General features: G+C 38.9%; 2 protein-coding genes across 2 annotated transcripts; one reads left to right on the forward strand and one right to left on the reverse strand.

Moving 5' to 3' along the window:
• Nucleotides 1-596: 596 nt before the first annotated feature.
• Nucleotides 597-12492, forward strand: mmadhca (metabolism of cobalamin associated Da). Its single transcript, XM_057818900.1, has 8 exons — nucleotides 597-677; nucleotides 1080-1135; nucleotides 3399-3540; nucleotides 3630-3844; nucleotides 7191-7296; nucleotides 7382-7497; nucleotides 7565-7651; nucleotides 12026-12492. The coding sequence occupies exons 2-8, from the start codon at nucleotides 1124-1126 to the stop codon at nucleotides 12245-12247; spliced, it is 900 nt and encodes a 299-aa protein (XP_057674883.1). The 5' UTR covers nucleotides 597-677; nucleotides 1080-1123; the 3' UTR covers nucleotides 12248-12492.
• On the reverse strand, nucleotides 11475-21597 carry LOC130905458 (uncharacterized). The gene is made up of 5 exons (XM_057818886.1): nucleotides 21226-21597; nucleotides 21027-21144; nucleotides 18133-18242; nucleotides 17912-18058; nucleotides 11475-13475 (listed from the first exon to the last, which is right to left on the reverse strand). Exons 2-5 carry the CDS (start codon nucleotides 21069-21071, stop codon nucleotides 12539-12541), a joined length of 1239 nt encoding a protein of 412 aa, XP_057674869.1. The 5' UTR covers nucleotides 21072-21144; nucleotides 21226-21597; the 3' UTR covers nucleotides 11475-12538.
• Between the last annotated feature and the right edge of the window lie 1266 nt (nucleotides 21598-22863).

The raw sequence follows: 22863 nt of genomic DNA on the forward strand, positions 1-22863 counted from the left end.
ACTGCATGTCTGTCTTTTGATTTAGGTCAGGGGTCAGCAACCCATGGCTTTAGAGCCATATGCGGCTCTTTAGCACTTCCCTAGTGGCTGCCTGGGGCTTTTTCAAAAGTGTTTGAAAATGGAAAAAGATGGGGGAGGGAAATTTATTTTTTGTTTGAATATGATTTCTGTTGGAGGACAAACATGACACAAACATTCTAATTCATTAATATTGTAATGAAGTTAAACTTGAGGCGGCATCATACAATTGAGTGGTCACGGGGTGCGTCATTCTTAATAGGATGCACTGCAGGGAAAATAAACATTTAGTCATGAAGGCTCATCATTTGTAGCCAACTTTGATAGTAGGCTAATATAGCTCATATAGATACATACAGCGTGTATTGCCTTCATTATAAGGCTTATATAAGCCTTTTAATTTTTTATTTTATTTTATTTTTTTTTTAAATGTTATTGCCGCTCCAAACATATTTTTATATTTTGATTTTCTGGCCCAATATGGCTCTTTCAACATTATGGGTTGCCGGCAGCAGAGTTAGGTTTAATGAGATTATATTTTCTCTGCTGCCATCTTGTGGTGGATTTATACATCTGATGCCACGCGAACAGCGCATGCGGAACAGATCCCTTATCGCTTTCCGTAGTTATTTGGCGAAGGTTAAGACGTACTTGTCCAGGTAAGAACGTTCTGTACTTTTTAATAATATTGTTTTTGTATATAGGATTGTTTGTTTGTACGACATTAAAATCAACGTGCGGTCATTTTTTCATGTTACTTTTGAATTATATAAATACATTATCTAATGAGAACCTGTCAAAACAACCCCATCTGATTTAACTCTTTTCTTCCCTAAATCCCTAACGTAATTAGACGCGGTCGGTCTGGGTTAAAACACTTGTATAAAGTTAACTCTTGACTTGTTTTTGTCTTCATCTGTGCCGCATGAAGTGCATATGTAACCATAACATTGCGTCAGCTAATGTTGTACCAACCCTTAGCTAGCTAACTCTGAATTAGCTACAACTTTCACATAATCGGCATGGCAAATCCTTTTTATACTTTCGTCTATATTTCCCAGAAGGTCAAACTGTGTACCAAGAAAGCAGAAGTCGACTCTCAACTATGTCCAGCACAGTAAGTGACACTTTTGTAGCTTCTCCTAGACTTGTTTTTGTTGAGTACCATCTCGTTAGCTCATGTGTGATGTGAAAAGGTAGCTGTTTTCAGATTGCGTTCTAAAAATGTGAAAATTAATTCATGAAAAAACACCAAATCCGTTTGATCAGTAGGAATAGGAAGCCTTAGTTTTAGTGTTGTAAATGGTCTTATGTAGGGCTGTCCCAAACTACTAATTTCAGCCGACTATTTTTATGATTAGTTAACTAATCTAATATATATATATATATATATATATATATTTTTTTTTTTTTTTTTTTTTTACTAATTTAATAATGAACATTCTTGAAGCATATTAATTCACAAAAAACATTTTGGAACGCCCAATGTCTTTATTAATATTTAAATAAATCACAAATATTAATGATAAATCACAAACAATGAGGTCAAATGCTCCAAGCATTAGCTAGTGTAGGGCTGCAGCTATCGAATATTTTAGTAATCGAGTAATAAACTGAAAATTCTATCGAGTAATCGGATAAAAGATTTTTATTTTTTTTTTAGGTAAAGAGCAATTATAAATATACATGAGAGAAAAAAGACATTTAATCCAATATTGAACCATTTTCAGTCAATCAATGTCTTTATTTTCGATGTACATTGTTGAAAACAGCCAACAATTGCATCTAAGATGTGACTAGAAAAAAAAATTCTCTGCTTTCACTCCAAAAACTTATAGATCTTATAAAAAAAAAATAAAAAATTCTTACCTAAAAATGTAAATACGCTTGATAACACACATCATTTGAAAGCTACGTGTTTTTCCCACGTGTTTCAATTTAATTTCCATTTGTTTCAAGCTATTTTTAAGTTTTAGTTAAGTTTTAAGTTAGCTTAAACTGTAAGTACTGGTAGGATTTTGAGTTTTTGCAGTGTTCAAAATAAATGTATGATACCAGCTGTATTGGAGCACATTTATTCAGCAATGACTACTGAGCTAAAACTGACAGTTAGCTTTATTATGTTTTAACTTTACACCCTCATCACTCTACAGTGCTATGTTTTTACAGATGAATAAAGGCTGTATGTAAGACACGTTAGCCACGCATCGACAGTGGTCATAATCAATAGAAACCTAGCCCTCTGAAGGGCTAACGTTACATGAACGAGTGACATTAACGTTATATTTATTAGCGGTGAGAAGTCCACTGCTTAAAGATGGCGGCTGTTTACTAACGCTGCCCAGACGCGGCCGAGTCGTGTCAATTCGCATCTAGTCCTAAATGCATGCGATATCTATGAGATGCATCGGACACTACCTGCTACCAAACTAGCATCATGCGGGCGTAGTTTTTAGCAACGTCGGCGTAGTTTGTAGCGGCTGTCGGCTGCGGTAAGTTTTTGAAAAAAATGTTTTATTGCTTCTTCCTCTACGCACGTGACATCAGCGCGTTGTCCTGCATCAAAAGTAGTCCGGGCAAAACGTGATGCTTAGAGCTGGCAAAATTAAACGATTCCTCGAGGTGAATAAAATTACTCGGATCAGTTTTTAAACTCGAGTTGCTCGAGGATTCGTTTCAGCTCTAAACTAGTGCAAAAAAACGGAAACACTGTGACTGGACCTTTTTAACAGGAGTTAAAACAATTCTTACTCTTTTTGTGGTATGTCTATATTGTTCTAAATGTTAAAATGAATTGCGATGGGCCTCATGTCCCGGACAATCTTTTTCAGAATACTTTGTGTGAGTTCAGATGCTCTTTCAGGTGTGCATTCTGCATTTTTGGGGGAGGGGAAAAATTGTTCAACACATAAATGCAACTTGTATTTTTAAAAAATCGTTAAAAAGTTGTATGGACTTACAATCCGCTAGCTTGTTGTGTCTTGTTGTCTTCCAAAATTACACCTGGGTGACGGTTTTTCAAGTGTTCGTTCATAGCCAACGTGCTACCGTGGTATGCGAGCTCAGTTTGGCAAAGAGTACACAATGTGGTATCCTCCATATTTTCCTTGAAATAATTCCAGGGTCTGGCCACTCTGGTCCGCTTTTTTGGCTTTATGCCGCTTTCACCGCTTGCATCACGAGCGCCCGCTATTTTAAACTTTATCTGCATGCAATTTTTTTTAACCCGTCATTACTCGTCGACACATTTACGTCATCGATGACGTCGACAAAGTCGACTAGTTGGGACAGCTTTAGTCTTATGGTAGGTAGGTAAGGTTAAAAAAAACATCATATTTCGTGCATGAAAGTGTTAAAATTATACTTTTTATACTTTGTAGGTTTTGTGCGGGGGAGGCCGACTGGTCTGTTCTCGGACCATAGGTCGGCAAACATTAGCTACTCTGAAGTTGGGGCGCATCCGGACTTTCTCGACCGCAAAGCCAGATGAACCTTATGTGTCTGTATCACACACAGAATCGGGTACATTTCTTTTAAAAAAAAAAAAAACATTTTCGTTCAAAAACTGTCAGCCAAACGTCAATATATCATAACTAAGTTGCCCTTTGCAGGCCCTAGAACCGTGTGGCCTGACGAGAACATGGGACCTTTCGGACCTCAAGACCAACGCTTCCAGTTGCCGGGTAATGTCGGATTTGACAGCCATTTGGACGGTGTGGAAGAGAAGAAATCTCCCGCAGACAGAACGGCGCCTGATGTACTAACGGCGCCGTGCAGCACAGAGAGACAACAGTTCATTCTAGCCCAGTTCGTCAATGAGTTTCAGGTAATAGAATGTGTTTGCAGTCGATATTATGGGGTCAACTTTGTTATTGATGTTATAAAATGGGGTTGTACAAATACCCTTAGATGCCCATTGTACGGAATTAGTCACATTTGAGTTGTCGCAAATCTGCATTATATGTAAAATACAGTTGTGGTCAAAAGTTTACATACACTTGTGAAGAACATAATGTCATGGCTCTCTTGAGTTTCCAGTTATTTCTACAACTCTGATTTTTCTCCGATAGAGTGATTGGAACAGATACTTCTTTGTCACAAAAAACATTCATGAAGTTTGGTTCTTTTATGACTTTATTATGGGTTAACAGAAAAAGTGATCAAATCTGCTGGATCAAAAATATACATACATGGATCTGAAAAAGCGAATCGTTGACTTGAACAAGTCAGGAAAGTCACTTGGAGCCATTTCAAAGCAGCTGCAGGTCCCAAGAGCAACAGTGCAAACAATTGTTTGTAAGTATAAAGTGCATGGCACTGTTTTGTCACTGCCACGATCAGGAAGAAAACGCAAGCTATCACCTGCTGCTGAGAGAAAATTGGTCAGGAGGGTGAAGATTCAACCGAGAATCACCAAAAAGCAGATCTGCCAAGAATTAGAAGCTGCTGGAACACCGGTGTCAGTGTCCACAGTCAAGCGTGTTTTGCATCTCCATGGACTGAGAGGCTGCCGTGCAAGAAGGAAGCCCTTGCACCAAAAGCGGCACCTTAAGGCTCGACTGAAGTTTGCTGCTGATCACATGGACAAAGATAAGACCTTCTGGAGGAAAGTTCTGTGGTCAGACGAAACAAAAATCGAGCTGTTTGGCCACAATGCCCAGCAATATGTTTGGAGGAGAAAAGGTGAGGCCTTTAACCCCAAGTACACCATGCCTACCGTCAAGCACGGTGGTGGTAGTATTATGCTGTGGGGCTGTTTTGCTACCAATGGAACTGGTGCTTTACAGAGAGTAAATGGGATAATGAAGAAGGAGGATTACCTTCAAATTCTTCAAGATAACCTAACGTCATCAGCCCGAAGATTGGGTCTTGGGCGCAGTTGGGTGTTCCAACAGGACAATGACCCCAAACACACATCAAAAGTGGTAATGGAATGGCTAAATCAGGCTAGAATTAAGGTTTTCGAATGGCCTTCCCAAAGTCCTGACTTAAACCCCATTGAGAACTTGTGGACAATGCTGAAGAAACAAGTTCATGTCAGAAAGCCATCAAATTTAACTGAACTGCACCAATTCTGTCAAGAGGAGTGGTCAAAGATTCAACCAGAAGCTTGTGGATGGCTACCAAATGCGTCTAACTGAAATGAAAATGGCCAAGGGACATGTTACCAAATATTAGCGCTGCTGTATGTATATTTTTGACCCAGCAGATTTGATCACTTTTTTCTGTTCACCCATAATAAAGTCATAAAAGAACCAAACTTCATGAATGTTTTTTGTGACAAAGAAGTATCTGTTCCAATCACTCTATCAGAGAAAAATCAGAGTTGTAGAAATAACTGGAAACTCAAGAGAGCCATGACATTATGTTCTTCACAAGTGTATGTAAACTTTTGACCACAACTGTATGTATTCTAACATTACCATATTGGCCCGAATATAAGACGGCCCTGATTATAAGACGACCCCCTCTTTTTCAAGACTCAAGTTTGAAAAAAGACTTTTTGAACACCAAGTTCATTTTTATACAGAAAATAATTACAGTACATATGAAACAAATGATTATAACAAGTATATTTGAGAGAAAAAGCATGTTATTTTGCGTCATTCAAATCTTAATTATGAACATTTAAATATGTAAACTAAAGTGCAATCACATTCGTAAATGAATGGCTCCTGGTTTTTGAAATGAAATAAACCAGTCTATTGTGATAAAACAACAAAAATGCAATAGCTGCATTAACCATTAAAGTGAAGTCTAACTGTAACTGTTGTCTTGAAACAAATCTGAATAAGGAAAAACATTGCAATAAAATAATGCAAACTGGTTTAACTTGAGAGTAGCTGAGATCTGTCATGACAGAACATCGCTTCAATGATATCTGGCACCATCTAGCGTCGTGAATGGGTATAACGTCTAGACCGCGAATATAAGACGACCCCCACTTTTTCAGTCTTATTTCAATGCAAAAAACACCGTCTTGTATTCGGGCCAATACGGTATTTCCTTTTTAAATCGTATATTTTTAGGATTATTATGTAATTTAATTAATATTGTAAACTTTATTTAAGCATCTACTTGGAGTGACAGGTGGAAATCACAGCTGCTCTTGATCACTTTTAACTTGTGGCGTTTATTGCCGAGCACCATCGCCACACACACACTCATTACAGTGCGTGCACTTTCTTCTCTCCCTGCCCGCCCACGCGGCCTGTCGGCTCCCAGGCAGGACTTGCAACAACAGATTTCTGTACTATTTCGCATGTTTGTAGTGTTACCGCTGTACTTAATCATGGTTTTACACGTTCTGCATATGAAATACACATTACAGAATTAGCTAATTATCTTAGCGCTCGGCGCTTACTATTAACATCTCAAAAACAACAATAATTAAGGCTAAACAGTACAGGAGGGTTCGTGTACTCACTTTTTATAGACGCTCACAGGTCTTAGCAACACACTCAGGACATTTTCCAATTGAAATGCCTTAAAACTACTGAACATCTGAAAGACAAGGAGCAAGGAACTCTCTCTCTTCACCTCTCACTCTAAAAAATAACTTGCGTACTAAAAGCGCCACCATTGAGTCGCGCTTCTGTACCTGCCTGTCTCATACACAAATTTATTTTCCAGTCTTTTAAAAAGGAGTCAATCTCTCTCCCAGTAACCGGGAGCATCCATCATAACGTTGTGCGTGCGTCCGTTAACGGTGTCCGGGCGGCTGACTTGTCTTTAATTTTGTTCCCCTACGAACGGCTCTCATAAAGTTATGAGGGAAAATCATAGTTTTTGAACCTTTATGAATCGTAGTCGAATCGTGATGCATGTCATAATTGATTTTTTGGGGGAAATCCTCTAGTCTGTGCTGAGTAATCATCACACACCAAATGTAACTTGTAGCGTTAGCGTAATTAGCTTGTTCGTTCGAAATTTTTGGAAACCTTAATTTGTTTTGGATAAAACAGACGAGAATTCGTCGATGAAAACGAACACATTTTGACATGACTGAGACAATAAGTATTTTTGTCCAAAATCAACGCTGCTCCCTCAGGTCAGTGCTCTTAAAACTATCTTAAAAATAATTAAATCTGCAGCTGCGTCAAATACAACCTAATATTTGTTGCTATTAAACATCTGTATACAAACTTGGGTTTGCTTGTGCTGCTCATCAGGGGAAATTGGGCTCCATATCCAAGCGAGTCCACAAAGCTGAGCAGTACTTTAAACAGACCGAAACAGATTGCTCCATAAGTTCCTGTCCTGAGCTGTTAAGGAAAGGTAAGCATTGTTTTTAGCTATTTTTATAATCCTGATGTCATACTGGTACATGAAGCTAAATATAGAATATTTGTCTATTTGTCAGATTTGGAGCTCTTGTTCCCGACAGTGCCAAACACTTCCATCACAGTTGTGACCGTCTCGCAGAGGAGCAGTCGCTGCAAGGAAGCTGATGCAGACAAAGAACAGCTACTTAGCAAAGTGAGTCTTAAGGTGCTTGCGGGTGTTTTGGATACGTGATTCTCACTGTGCTTCCTTCCCATTGCAGTTTGTGAGCGGTGCAAAGGAAATGTGTTTCGCTCTGTGGACTGCAGGTTACTGGGCTGACTTTATTCATCCAACTACAGGAGAAGCTGTAAGTTCAGTAACCGCGTTAAAAGTTGTGGAATTATATAGACCCGTGCTCAAGCTAAACAAACTTTTCTATCTCTTTGAACGTTTATACTAGGGCTGCAGCTATCGAATATTTTAGTAGTCGATTAATCGATGGACTAGTTAGTTCGAATAATCGAGTAATTGGATAAGGAACATGAAAAATTAAAATACCTGAGATGAGCCTCAAACAGTATAAATTTTAAAAAATGAGGATCTATGTAAAACAAAAGAACAATTGGCTAACTTACATAGAAAAGTCCACTAGCTTAAATGTTATAAGATGCCAAAGGTTTTTTTTCTCAGTACTCTTAAAAAATGGTTCAGACACATATTACCACAAAACATGGCTAGTTACACCTATAAACTAAATTATGAATGCATTAAAAAACATTAGTTCAAACAAAAACTTAGCTTACGTTGGTCTTAACAGGGAGCAGTTGGATTCAGCCATGTGAAAAGAGGCAGCCCAGAGGGCAGTGTATCCACTCTAATCAATAAAACTAAATGCAAACACTTTCAAAATAAACCATTACAACACCACTTTAATTAAACGAATACTCGAGGCAACAAAATTTAATTTGAATATTTTTATTTAATCGATTACTCGAGTTAATCGATTAATCGTTGCAGCACTAGTTTATACAGTGCCTAGCATAAGTATTCACCTGCTTGGGTGTTTTCCCCTTTTATTGCATTCATAAATTAATCATGATCAAAAGAATTTGGCATTTTTAAACCAAAATTTTATTGGGAAAGAAAACTTTTTAATGTCAAAGAGAAAATGGATTTCTCCAGAGTAATGTCAATGAAATAAAAATATAAAGAAATATGATTGTTTGCATAACTATTCACCCCTTTTGAATTTAATAGTCTAAGTGTTTTTCAACCTTTTCTGTGTCACGGCACGTTTTCACATTGGAAAAAATCTTGCTTCACACCACAAACCAAAAATGTTCCAAAATTACTTTCTGTGCAGTATATTTAATTATGAAATAATTTCTCAATATAAATATTGAGTAAGTATAAATTTATACTTACTCAGTGTGAAACTTGAGCCTGTATGGATGAACACAAAGCCGATATCCTTGCAGGAATCTTCGTCAACAGCTCTTAGTCTCTCTGTTTTTATTTTTTATAGAAGTTAGGCTTGAAAAGCTCAGAACTGTCAGACGGGGACTTTAGAAATGTCTTTAGTCGCAAGCATCTCACTGACAATGGCTTTGAATATAGATGGAATCATGAGAAACAAACAAAGAAATAACAATCAAAACACATCTCTAGTATTTAGTAGCACCACCTCTGGCTTTTATGACAGCTTGCAGTCTCTGAGGCATGGACTTTATGAGTATTCTTCATCAATTTGGTGATTGCAGTTGCCAGATCATCCTTGCAGGTCGGAGCCTTGCTGTGGACCATTTTTTTCAATTTCCACCACTGGTTTTCAATAGGGTTGAGATCTGGGCTATTTGCAGGCCATGGCATTGACTGGATAAGTCTTTCGCCAAGGAATGCTTTAACAGTTTGAGCTCTGTTGCATGATGCATTGTCATCTTGGAAAATGACAAACATATTTTCAAGTGAAGGGATAAAAAAGCTAAAATTTCAATGTAATCTTGTCCATTTATTGAAGTTTTAACCACAGCCATCTCCCCAGTGCCTTTGCCTGACATGCAGCCCCATATCATCAAGGACTGAGGGAATTTTGATGTTTTCTTCAGGCAGTCATTTTTGTATATCTCACTGGAACAGCACCAAACAAAAGTTCCAGCATCATCACCTTGTCCAATGCAGATTTAAGAGTCAAGGTGATGATGCTGGAACTTTGATTTGGTGCTGTTCCAGTGATGTTTACAAAGATTACTGCCTAAAGAAAACAAAAATTCCCTCAGTCCTTGATGATATGGGGCTGCATGTCAGGCAAAGGCACTGGGGAGATAGCTGTGGTTAATTCGTCAATAAATGCACAAGTTTACGTTGAAATTTTAGACAGCTTTCTTATAACTTTCTTATAATATGTTTGTCATTTTCCAAGATGACAATGCATCACGCAACAGAGCTAAAAGCATTCCTTGGAGAAAGACTCATCCAGTCAATGTGATAGCCTGCAAATAGCCCAGAGGTCAACCCTATTGTAAACCTGTGGTGGAAATTAAAATAAAATGGTCCACAGCAAGGCTTTGACCTGCAAGGATGGTCTGGCAACTGCAATCAAAGAGAGTTGGCACCAAATTGATGAAGAATAGTCATCAAGTCCATGCCGCAGAGACTGCAAGCTGTCATAAAAGCCAGAGGTGGTGTTACTAAATACTAGAGATTTGTTTAGATTATTTTTTTTGTATGTCACGATTCCCTACTTTTTTCCTCAGAATGGAGTGATTCCATACTGTATACATTTCCCTGCACTTGCTCTAGAAAAGTAACATTCACTGACCACCACAATGTTTTTATTCATTTTAGTGTTTCTGAATGCTAAAGAGTTGCACTTTTAAACTAATTATTTTTTTTAAGCTTTTTATCTGAGTTTGTTCTACATGATAAAATGTCTGAGTGCTCGACCGAGACTGGTGATTCCATACTTTTTGCTAGGGGTTGTATAAAGCGCACCTAAAAGCCTTCAATTTTCTCAAAAGCCGACAGCGCGCCTTATTTTCCAATGCGCTTTATATATGGATCAATATTGGTTAATCGTGGCATGAAATTCCCTTTAGCGCATACTACCGTATTGGCCGGAATACAAGACGGTGTTTTTTGCATTGAAATAAGACTGAAAAAGACAGGGTCGTCTTGTATTCGCGGTCTAGACATTATACCCATTCATTACGCTAGATGGCACCAGATAACATTGAAGCGATGTTCTGTCATGACAGATCTCAGCTACTCTCAAGTTAAACCAGTTTGCGTTATTTTATTGCAATGTTTTTCCTGATTCAGATTTGTTTCAAGACTAGTTACAGTTAGACTTCACTTTGATGGTTAATGCAGTTATTGCAATTTTGTTGTTTTATCACAATAGATTGGTTTATTTACATTTCAAAAACCAGAAGCCATTCATTTACGAATATAATTGCACTTTAGTTTACATATTTAAATGTTCAGATATTAAGATTTGAATGAGGCAAAATAACATGAGTTTTCTCTCAAATATATATTTATAATCATTTGTTTCGGATGTACTGTAATTTTCTGTAAAAAAAAAAATAATTTGGTGTTCAAAACGTCTTTTTTTCAAACTTGAGTCTTGAAAAAGAGCGGTTCGTCTTATATTCAGGGCCATCTTATATTCGGGCCAATACGGTATATTGGTTAAAAGAAGTCTTATTTCTAAAGATACTTTGTGTCCAGAAAATGTGGAATTTGTGAGAGAATTTATTCATGCTTAAAACGCAACCATTATATATTATATGTTGAATGCTTTTGTTATGCTTGCATGAGAACATTGTAGCATAGAGTATCATTGTTAGAACAATCCGTTGCAATCTTTTTGAGTGGGCCTTCTCATAGCCTTGACAATTGTAGGCGGAGTCAATATGCCCAAATATGGACTGTCATTTTCCTGTTGTTTCCAATATGCCCTGAATGAGTACAATATAGCAACTGTGGCGTATCAAACTTCTTCCTGGCCACAGCTGTGATTCAAGGTTATAGCTTAAGGTGGTTTTCCCCTATGAGAGATGTTTTTCTGTAACTTGGGATGTTTTTACTAACTTTCGATTTCGTTTCTATGGTGTCAACCCATAAATAGAGGCATGTCCTGTATCTCTCTTTTGTCCACATGCGGAGAGGCGCTCTGTGTGTTACTCCGCGTCTGTACCCAAGAGCTCTTGTACTAAAACCTACTAAATCCATAGTTGTGGTCGTATTTATTTCTCTAATCTAGCTATCGAGGTAACATTTGTCTTGGAGTTCAAACTTGAGCTTCCCTAACAGAATTCATTCCACCAGTGTAAATTGTATTGTTGATAGAAATAAGTACTCCCTTTTAAATGGTTAATGTTTTTGCACTTTCTTGTAAAAAATAAATAAATAAAAAGTAGCTTAAGGGCAGCTTTTTGTTGTATGGGCATGTTTCCATCGTTCCGTCTGATTATCGGGCCAATATAGTATATCTACTCCGATGCGCCTTATAGCGGGAAAAATAGGGTGATTAGGATATAATCTGTCACTTTTTTGGATTTTTTAAAAAATATAGTCTTATCTTTTGAGTCCTTTGCTGTTGTATTTAATAGCACCTTTAATGAAAATAATGTATACATAATGAAAATCTTATCTAATTGCATTGAGAGTGAATAGCTAACCTTGATTTCTCAATCTTTTTATTTGAGAAATTTCATTCATTTCCGTCTTTTCCCAACAGTTCTTCGCATCCCCACTTAGTTCAAGTTCAGGACAAACGGGAGAGGCCCCGCGGCATTCCGGCTTCCGCATCGAGATGTCGGGCTCCTGCACGGTGATCAGACACATTCTGCGAGGAACGCCCATTTTCGTTGGCACCGTTTTCACCAACGCGCCGACTCACAGCGGCGTCATCACACGACTTCAAGGACTCTCGCATGAATTGGAGGATGAGACTGAATAGTTTTCCTGGTGCTCGAAGTCAAATCCCGTGTCATGGTTTGTAATTGTTTGTGTAAAGCTCGTGAACCACACCGCAACATGGCCGCGGCAACTCCGCGCTGGCACTGGAACCGCTCCCCACTGAGTCCTCACTCCTGCACTTTGACGAATTTTAGCAGAATGGAGGTTTTGATTAATAGCGGTTTTCAGTTATGGATTCAACTGCTGAACCAATAAAGTGACCTCTTCTCAGGCTCCGCTGAAAAACGTCCCGGTGGTTTGCTACATTTTCAAATTCCGGAACGTCGGTATGTCAGAGTTTCCTGGTGTCGGTTGAAGCCATCAACCTCGCTCGTCCCCGCTCGCCGGGTAGAGAGACTCTTGAAGTCCGTTTCTTAAAAAAAGCCCGCACTAAAGTAAAAATGTCCCTCTTTTTAGGTGCCTGGAGATGGTTTTTCAGAACTCTTGCCAGAGTTTCTACAAATACGAGTTGACAGCACGCCATAGAAAAATACAGACGTTCCTTGGATCCGAATTCCTGACACAGGTCCTTGTAGATGTCGATGTGGAAGTCGCCTATGTTCTGCGGGTGGTGCGGCCGCGTTTCCACCACGGTGCTCTTTAACTGCGCTAACATCCAGTCGATGTCTACCTCCAGCACCGATTTAGCATTCGAGTGGGCGATATGGTCCATCAGCTTCCATAAGAGTGCGGTACAAAATACGATTTCTTTCTTTGTCCACGTTTCGGGCGCCGGGGGAGGACAAATGTTTCCCGTTTTCACGTCGGCGACAGGATGAGAACGAAGACTCGTTTCCGCCCTCTCGCAGGACGTTTGCACAGGAGTAGGGAGAGGAGCCACTAATGCGCGTGCGGTTCCTTCCGAAGAATACCACCCTACACAGTCGTCCTCATTTCCAAAGCGACCCGCCAGCCTCATGGTTGCTAGGCAATCCTTGAGAACCGAGATGGACTGCAAAGCTATTTCGCCTATTTCGGACACTTGATGCGGCACGTCCAGGTTGGGCGGGCCGGGCCGCGAGGCGGTTTCGGACAGCGCCCTGTTGACGGTCTTGGACACCTTCGCCGCTACCAGCTCAAGCAGGCGTTCTCCACACGGAGACTTGATCTCGCCGGCGTTGATGGTGTCTTTGAGCGCAAATAGTAGCGAATCCCAAATACACGCGTGGATATCGTCCTCGGTCACACGAGAATAATTGTGCGCCCGATGAGGGGACTCGCCACCGTTCCTGCAGAGAGAAAACATTAGTCAACAGGTTTCAAGGTGTATGTTTCGGATAGACCTTTATTTTTACAACGATATGGATATACCTAGGAGCAAAGTACAGGGAAATACAGTGTAAGGGGAAGTGGCAAAGTCATAACAAGGGGCTTACAATGACCAGAGGCGTCGCATCCCATTAGGCAAACCAGGCAATTGCCTAGGGCCCCCCAGAGGGCCAACAGATTTAGCACACGCAGCTTTACTGCACTGTTGTAGCAACAAATGTCAGGAGTGTTTCAATACCATGGAAGATTATCTAACGATTGTGTTATCAATCCCAATCGGCACTGACCAAGTCACGTACATCAGGGGTCCCGGTCCGTGGTGCATTTGCTACCGGGCGGCACAGAAATAATATTTATTAACGACCGCATTCTGGCTGAATTAACTTTGACCTGTGCCCCTGCTTAACACATCAATATCCCTGTCTACTCTAGATATAATACTACAGTATAGATTAGAATGTCGTCATAGAAATCCATTGATTGGACTGCAAGCAGTACATCTTGTTTTGTAAATATATCTATGTTCGCTTGTCCTCCATAATAACGTATGACTAAGCCCCGGGCGCAGCATATTTGTTCCCCCACACTAGCGAAAATGACTGGAAAACAGACGTCTTTGGAGAGATTTTTTACGGCACCTGATGAGCCAGAAGATGAGCCTATAACCTCGAAGACTCACGAACTGCGAAAGAGTGGATTCGTGACCCGTTTCTGGATAAACTGAGTGATTCGAGCATGTCTGTGCAACAGGAGGATCAGCTTGTAGAGATCACAAATGACAGCGCCCTTAAACGTACATTTGAGACAGTAATTCCGGAATATCCTGACAGAGCTACGATAACACTGAAAACCTTGCTACAATTTCCAACATCGCATCTTTGTGAAGTGGGCTTCTTAATTAATGCTAAACGACACGGCGGAGGCGTTAACGGTGAGCTAGTGTTGAGCAGCTAACATGGCAGGATGAGTCTGAGGAGAACTTTTGTCCATCTACGATCAAACGTAGGTTAATATTCCTTTCTTTAAAGAAAGTTTGTAGCGTTTACTTTGGAATCGCTACATTCGCGGCCATTTTTAATGTTACGCGCATGCGCAAAACCGCATAGTTGCAGTCTTTGATGGGTTGCAAAATTTGTCAGAACACTGGTCTGTGGGAAAAAATACCCAAATCACACCGGTCTGTGGTGCAAAATAGGTTGGGGACCCTTGACTCTGGGGACTCTTGCTAAACCTCTGACAATGACTTGTATGTATTGCATTGCAATTGCATTTTTTTGTGGCAATTGGGATTAGTGCTTTTTTTTTTCTACAGTGTTATGGAAAAGTATCTGAACCTTTTGGAATTTCTCACATTTCTGCAGGTTTGGGTTAGGGTTAACTAAAACCACCCAAACATTTATAGGTTTTCATATTTTAATGAGGATAGTTTGCAAACGAGGACAGAAGCGGGAAAAATAAGTGAACCCTCTGCCTAAGGAGGCTTAAAGAGCAATTGAATCACATTTTTAGTAAAAGTGAGATGTGTGCCCAATCACTGATGATTGGTTTAAAGCTCCCTGCCCACTATAAAACACACACCTGCTAAGAATTTTCTTGATGAGAAGCATTGTCTGATGTGCATCATGGCTTGGTCAAAAGAGCTGTCTGAAGACGTGCGATTAAGGAGTGTTGATTTGTATAAAGCTGGGAAAGGATACAAAACCATTTCTAAAAGTCTGGATGTTCATCAATAGACAGTAAGAGAAGTTGTCTACAAATGGAGAGATTTTGGCACTTTTCAGTCTCTCCCAAGGAGTGGCCGTCCACCAAAGATGACGCTAAGAGTTCAACGCAGAATACTCAGAGAGGTTAAAAAGAACCCTAGAGTGTCTGCTAAAGACAGTCAGAAATCACGAGCACAGTCCAATATCTCTGCAGAAATCAACGGTATGTTAAACTACGGCCAAGAATGGTGTTCATGGGAGGACTCCACGGAGGAAGCCACTGCTGTCTTAAAAAAAAAAAAAAAAAAAAAGAAACTGTTCGTTTAATGTTCCCAAAAAGGCACTTGGAGACTCCATAGAAGTTTTGGCAAAATATTTTGTGGACTGATAAAAAAAAAAAGTTGAATCGTTTGGGAGTAACAACGTCATGTATGGAGGAAAAATGGAACAGCTCGCCAACATCAACACCTCATCCCCACCGTAAAGCATGGTGGAGGAAGCATCATGATTTGGGGCTGTTTCGCTACCTCAGGGCCTGGACAACTTGCAATCATTAATGGAAGAATGAATTCAAAAGGTTATCAGGATGTTTTGCAGGAAAACCTGAGGCCGTCTGTCAGACAGTTGAAGGTAAACACAGGATGGGTGGTGCAACAAGACAATGATCCAAAACACAGAAGTAAATCAACTTTAGAATGGTTTCAGAAGAACAAAATACAGGTTCTGGAGTGGCCAAGTCAAAGTCCAGACTTGAACCCCATTGAGATGCTGTGGCATGACCTAAAGATAGCGATTCATGCCAGACATCCCAGGAATCTGACAACTACAACAGTTTTGTAGAGAAGAATGGGCCAAGATTAGTCCTGATCGATGTGCCAGACTGATCTGCAGCCACAGGAAGCGGCTGGTTGAAGTTATTGCTGCCAAAGGGGGGGGGGGCACAAAACATTAAATGTGATGGTTCACCTACTTATTTTTCCCCCCTTCTGTCATTGTTGGCATACTACCCTCATTACAATTAGTAAGACATTTTGTCTGTAACGTTATATACAATTAGAAAACGATTTAAATAAAAAATATATACTGTATATATATATAAAAAAAGGCATGTCCGATATTTTTTTGCCGATTCCGATACTTTGAAAATGACGTGATCGGACCCGATCGATCGGCATCCCGATCGTTCTTTGCAGTAACATTTTTGGTTTTGTTTTTGGTATCGGCAGATTGTCAAAATCAGGTGACTCATTGCAAAATATGCGTTTTTTAATGTATTTATATTGTCGGATCGCTATTATTTTCACAATTTATTTAAATTTAATTTTAACGCTGTTGTTGTTGTGTTGACTCACGATTTTTGAGCGGACGACACTTTCTGTGTTTGCGCCGAACTACAATTCGGATGCTCGTTCACGTTTACAAAACGGACTATCTGAGTAAAAGAACTCTGGTCTGTTTGGAAAAAAAAAAAAAACAATGCTAGTGTGAAAGTGCCCTTAGTTTTTATACGATTGATCATGATATTAAAATTTCTCAGCTCTAATTACACCAAACCGGAATTTAATAATAATTTAATGATAAATCGATATAGTAATTAGAGATGTCCCGCCGATCGATCGGGTCCGATCACGTTATTTTCAAAGTATCGGAATCGGCAAAAAAATATCGACCATGCCTTTTTTTAATATACGTATATATATATATTTTTTTTTAATTTAAATCGTTTTCTAATTGTATTTAACGTTACAGACATAATATGTTACACTCATCCAGAGTCTTTAGTTTAGCTTAAGGTAGGGTTATCAAATTTATCCCGATATCGGCGGTAATTAATTTTTTTATTTAATTTATTTTTTTATTTTTATTTATTTTATAATTTTGTTTTAAATGTATCACGTTAAAATATTTAACGCAATTAATGCATGCACTGCACGATCCACTCACGCAATCTCGCACTCAATCTGTAATGGCGCCGTTTTACCTATATAGAGAGATAAAAGGCAGCGTAAAATGAGTAGAGTGAATTTTGGCAGCCTTTGGAACCTTTTTTTAATTGGCTAAAGACTTTCAATCCCTCTCCCTAATGATTAGAAATATCATGGGAAGCAATGTGGGGAAGTAAGATAGCATTTGATCTTTTTCTTAACCCCTTGTGTTATTTCCCAACGCAGAGAAGATGTATCAATTGGTAGCACTACGCACAGTCATGGTTCCACTTGCCATCATGAATTTGGGCATGGCTACAGTATCATTTACTGAAAGCTCAACAAATACACTAGACGGCAATATTTAGTCACAATATACAAAGTGACAAGTCTTTCTATCCGTGGATCCCTCTCACAGAAAGACTTAATAATGTAAATGCCATCTTGAGGATTTATTGTCATAATGAACAAATACAGTACTTATGTACTGTATGTTGAATGTATATATTCGTCCGAGTTTTATTCATTTTTTTCTTAATGCATTGCCAAAATGTATATGATCGGGAAATATTATCGGGAATGATTGGAATTGAATCGGGAGCAAAAAAAAAAGCAATCGGATCGGGAAATATCGGGATCGGCAGATACTCAAACTAAAACGATCGGGGTCGGATCGGGAGCAAAAAAACATGATCGGAACAACCCTAATAGTAATCATCATGACATGCCTTTGTCACAGGTGTGTGTGTGCGGAGGCTTTGGACTCACATTATGATCTGGGCGTGTTCTTCCACTTGAGGCAGCACAACACTCAGCACCTCTTGCGAGATTTTATACAGGATGCTTTGCCACATTTTCAACAGCACCATAAAAGCATTGCAATCAAAATGACCATATTCTATTAAGTCCCACATCCTGCAAGGCGAGAATTACAGTTGTTCACAGAAATAGCTTGTGCGTGAATGACTCGTAAATTGTGTTGGACTTACTCTGCGGTTAAGCCGTCAAGGTACAACTGTAATTCGCTTTTGAAGAAGTCAGTTGCAAGCAGAGGCATGTTCAGGTTGCTGCACCGCAGATATTTGGCTTCAAACGGGGACTGCCAAGAGAACCAAACATGAATTGACACAATAGACCTAGGCCAAAGGTGTCACTCAAGGCCGGGGAGCCAGATCTGTTACGATACATTACGTGGTTAAAGTCGCAATTAAATGTCGACCAATATATAAGCTGGCCGATATATCGGACCGATATAGGAACTTTTTCCCCAACAACAATTAAGGGAAAAAAAAGCCTATAAAAATGAGTTTTGATCAAGCGTCTGTGTGGGCAACTGCGACCGCCACTGACTTGATGGTAGAATCTCAGAAGGACCTGCAGCAGCTTGCTACGAGAAAGCTTCTGGCTTGCCCGTTTCGTAAATACTTTAAGATTTTTTAAAATCTTGCATCAGTGAATATGCAATGTTGCTTTAGCCTTTTAAGGTGTTTACTAAGCGAGCCTTACACTCTAAATACCGAATTGGCCCGAATATAAAACGGCCCTGATAAAAAGACGACCCCCTCTTTTTCAAGACTCAAGTTTGAAAAAAAGACTTTTTGAACACCAAATTAATTTTTATACAGAAAATAATTACAGTACCTCCAAAACAAATGATTATAACAATATATTTGAGAGGAAAAGCATGTTATTTTGCCTCATTCAAATCTTAATATCGGAACATTTAAATATGTAAACTAAAGTGCAATCACATTCATGAATGAATGGCTTCTGGTTTTTGAAATGTAAATAAACCAATCTATTGTGAAAAAACAACAAAATTGCAATAACTGCATTAACCATTAATGTGAAGTCTAACTGTAACTGTAGTCTTGAAACAAATCTGAATAAGGAAAAACATTGCAATAAAATAATGCAAACTGTTTAAACTTGAGAGTAGCTGAGATCTGTCATGACAGAACATCGCCTCAATGATATCTGGCGCCATCTAGCGTCGTGAATGGGTATAATGTCTAGACCGCGAATCTAAGACAACCCCCTCTTTTTCAGTCTTATTTCAATGCAAAAAACACTGTCTTATATTCGGGCCAATATGGTATAACTCGTAGCGTTAGTGTAGCATTCGCATTAGCATTACCTTTAGCATGGCGAGCATCCACTTACACCCTCACTCGTTTACATTTCGTCGTGACATCCTGGTGGGTTTTATTATTTGAAAATAATTTACTGTTCTTGCGTGTACAATCATAAAAAGAAATGCTACGTTCGTTTGTTTGATAGCACTAGACCCAATTAATCCTGTAAGTCTCAGGTCATCATTGTAAATTTGACGCTGGAAAAATTATATATATTGGCCTCAAATATCTGCTTACGAAATCGGCTAAAAAATTTTGTAGATATCGGTATTTGCGTCGACATTTAAAAATCCCTTATTGGTCGACCTCTAGTTGTAATATTACATTAGAAACCATGTAATATTACGATATGAAAGTCATTATATTGTTAATCACTTGACACACACACACATATATATATATATATATATATATATATATATATATATATATATATATATATATATATATACACTAGAGATGTCCCGATCACGTCATTTTCAAAGTATCGGAATCGGCAAAAAATATCGGCCATGCCTTTTTTTAATATATATATATATATATATATATATATTTTTTTTTTTTTTTAATTAAAACGTTTTCTAATTGTATTTAACATTACAGATATAATATGTTACACTCATCCAGAGTCTTTAGTTTAGGCTTAAGGTAGGGTTATCAAAGTTATCCCGATAACGGCGGTAATTAATTTTTTAAAAAAATATCACGTTAGAATATTTAACGCAAGTAATGCATGCACTGCACGACCCACTCACGAATTGTCGTGCTCAATCTGTAATGGTGCCGTTTTACCTATATAGAGAGATAATAGCGTAAAATGAGTAGAGTGAATTTTGGTCGCCTTTGGAGCCTTTTTTTTAATTGGCTAAAGCCTTACAATCCCTCTCCCTACGATTAGAAATATGGGAAGCTATGTAGGTTAGCAAGGCAGCAATTATTTTTTTCTTAACACCTTATGTTATTTCCCAACACAGAGAAGATATATCAATTGGTAGCACTACGCACAGTCATGGTTCCACTTCCCATCATGCATTTGAGCATGGCTACAGTATCATTTACTGAAAGCTCAACAAATATACTAGATGGCAATATTTAGTCACAATTTACAAAGTCACAAGTCTTTCTATCCGTGGATCCCTCTCACAGAAAGAATGTTAATAATGTAAATGCCATCTTGAGGATTTATTGTCATAATAAACAAATACAGTACTTATGTACTGTATGTTGAATGTATATATTCGTCCAAGTTTTATTCATTTTTTTCTTAATGCATTGCCAAAATGTATATGATTGGGAAAAATTATTGGGAATGATTGGAATTGAATCGGGAGCAAAAAAAGCAATCGGATCGGGAAATATCGGATCGGCAGACACTCAAACTAAAACGATCGGGATCAGATCGGGAGCAAAAAAACATGATCGGAACAACCCTAACAATTACTTTTTTAAAGTAAGATTAACAATACTGGTTTTCCAAATTCTCCGCAGGCCAATGAAAACTGGACAGGTGCTGAAGTTGGCCCGCCAGCCGTAGGTTGGACACACCCGTTTTACTCGGATGTCAAAACTGCACGTGTGCTGCTACTACCTGCACGTTGCGTAACAACCTCGAGCCAACGTTTGTTTGCAACTATCACGACATAAGCCAAGTCCTGCTCAGGTCAGCACACGACTTGAAATTTTACCAAAATATTAAGTTTAAGCTAAACGAGGTGGGTTCACGCGCCGTGTGTGTTTTATTTACTTACATAATCACAGTGGGATTGAGTCGATGGATACCTCTCCTCGTTCATATTTCTATTTTCGGTCGATTTTTTGGAGAAGAAGCAGTGCCTCCCGCCTTAATGAAAAGTTTCAAAGTGAAGTCTGTTGAAAGAAAAAACATTTCACCACCTCTCGTCAAGAGACAAGTTGCACACTCCATCCCTGTCATTTGACACGTCCCACCTTGACAATGGACGTGATGCGTCTGCACACGTCACGTTTGTCACAAGACGTCAGCCAGCATTTCGTCTTCGCGACCGCACATACGCGCTGATTCTAATGAGCACTGTACAACTTTATTTCATCGAGTATTTGCTGTATTCCCTCCTCGCCGGAATGGATTGGACGTTAATCACCGTTAGTGGCACTGAATCACGATCATTCCCGTTTCGGATGGATGGAAATTTGGCGATAAATGGCTGCATTAAAGTTGTGTCCGCATGTACAAAACAACGCACACAGAATTGACATTGCAGGTACTTTAGTGAGATTATTGTCTGTTGAAAACGTTACAAAATGGACCGCTCCTAACCATATTAATTACCTTTTTTTTTAACATTTAGTATTTCAACATTTATAAATACATATATATATATATATTTAAAGGCTATATCTGGAGAAATTGTGTGGCAATGCTTTAACCCTTTATTGCATGAATTATGTTTTTTTTTTTATTCCAACGTTCTATTTAAAAAGTATTGGACATCCAGGGCCGGCAATGACACTTAAACATGAGCATTGACAGCAAGTCTTCCCGATTTAGTTGAATGGCGTACCGCAAGCAAGACGTCACTTCCGCTCATTAATATTCATGAAATTGGCTACTGTTGCTAAGTAGGGACATGCCACCGTTTGTCCTTAATAGGAAATGAATGGAAATCGTGTACGAAGGAGATGTTTACAGAGCTAAACCTACCAATTCGCTCCGAAAATGATGTGCCTGCTGCCAAATTCACTGGCAAAGATGTGGAAGAACATTAAAATGTTCAGTTCAAGAGATGGCTTGAGTGTCTAAGGCTGAAAAAGACAACAACAAAAAAAACAGTCGACCTAAGCATAGCTTTAGCTTTTTTATCGACGCGACCGACAATGACATTCTCCTGTTTCAACAAGCTATCCTTTACCCTCAGCCCTGTCTTTCTTATATATCCTCTGGTTGTCCTACGTCTCTTACCGTTCTTGGGGGTAATTTAGTTAGCTTTGTGTAGCGATCGCAAATGCTACTCAGTGACAGCCAATGATCACTTTTAATTTTTTCATTGATAACACATCTTAATGGCGTACCGCATGCAGGCCATTTTTAGACTGTGACGTCGCATCGTAAAGCGGAAGTAAAGCCGAAGTGGGACATTATAGACCCGCCCTCGCATTGACGCAAGGTAATTAGTGCTACTTTTCTCCGGTAATCTTTCAAAAACGAACATGCCAATAACGCATTGCTTTTTTGGAACTTGTAGAAACGACTCTAGACATTACGACACATGAAGGATGTTTTCTTCATACGTTTCCGGAAACCAAAAACTCGGGAGGAAAAATGTGAAGACCGAATCAACTTGCGCGGACTTGAACACCAGCTCGGCGAATCCATTCGCGTTTCATATGCAGTAAACATTATGTTAGGTTGGCATGGTCTTTCAGAGGACAAAGAGGTAAGCCATTTTTATATTTTTTTTTATTTTAGCGTAACGTGCTGTACTGCTTCTGTCTGACAATGAATGACCTGTAAAAAATTACAATGGTATCTGACTGCCACTGTTACCGTTTCTGTTATACATATATATATATATATATATATATATATATGTATATATATAAACAACT

The sequence above is a fragment of the Corythoichthys intestinalis genome, chromosome 2, assembly GCF_030265065.1.
Source record: "Corythoichthys intestinalis isolate RoL2023-P3 chromosome 2, ASM3026506v1, whole genome shotgun sequence".
In the NCBI taxonomy this organism is placed as follows: Eukaryota; Metazoa; Chordata; class Actinopteri; order Syngnathiformes; family Syngnathidae; genus Corythoichthys; species Corythoichthys intestinalis.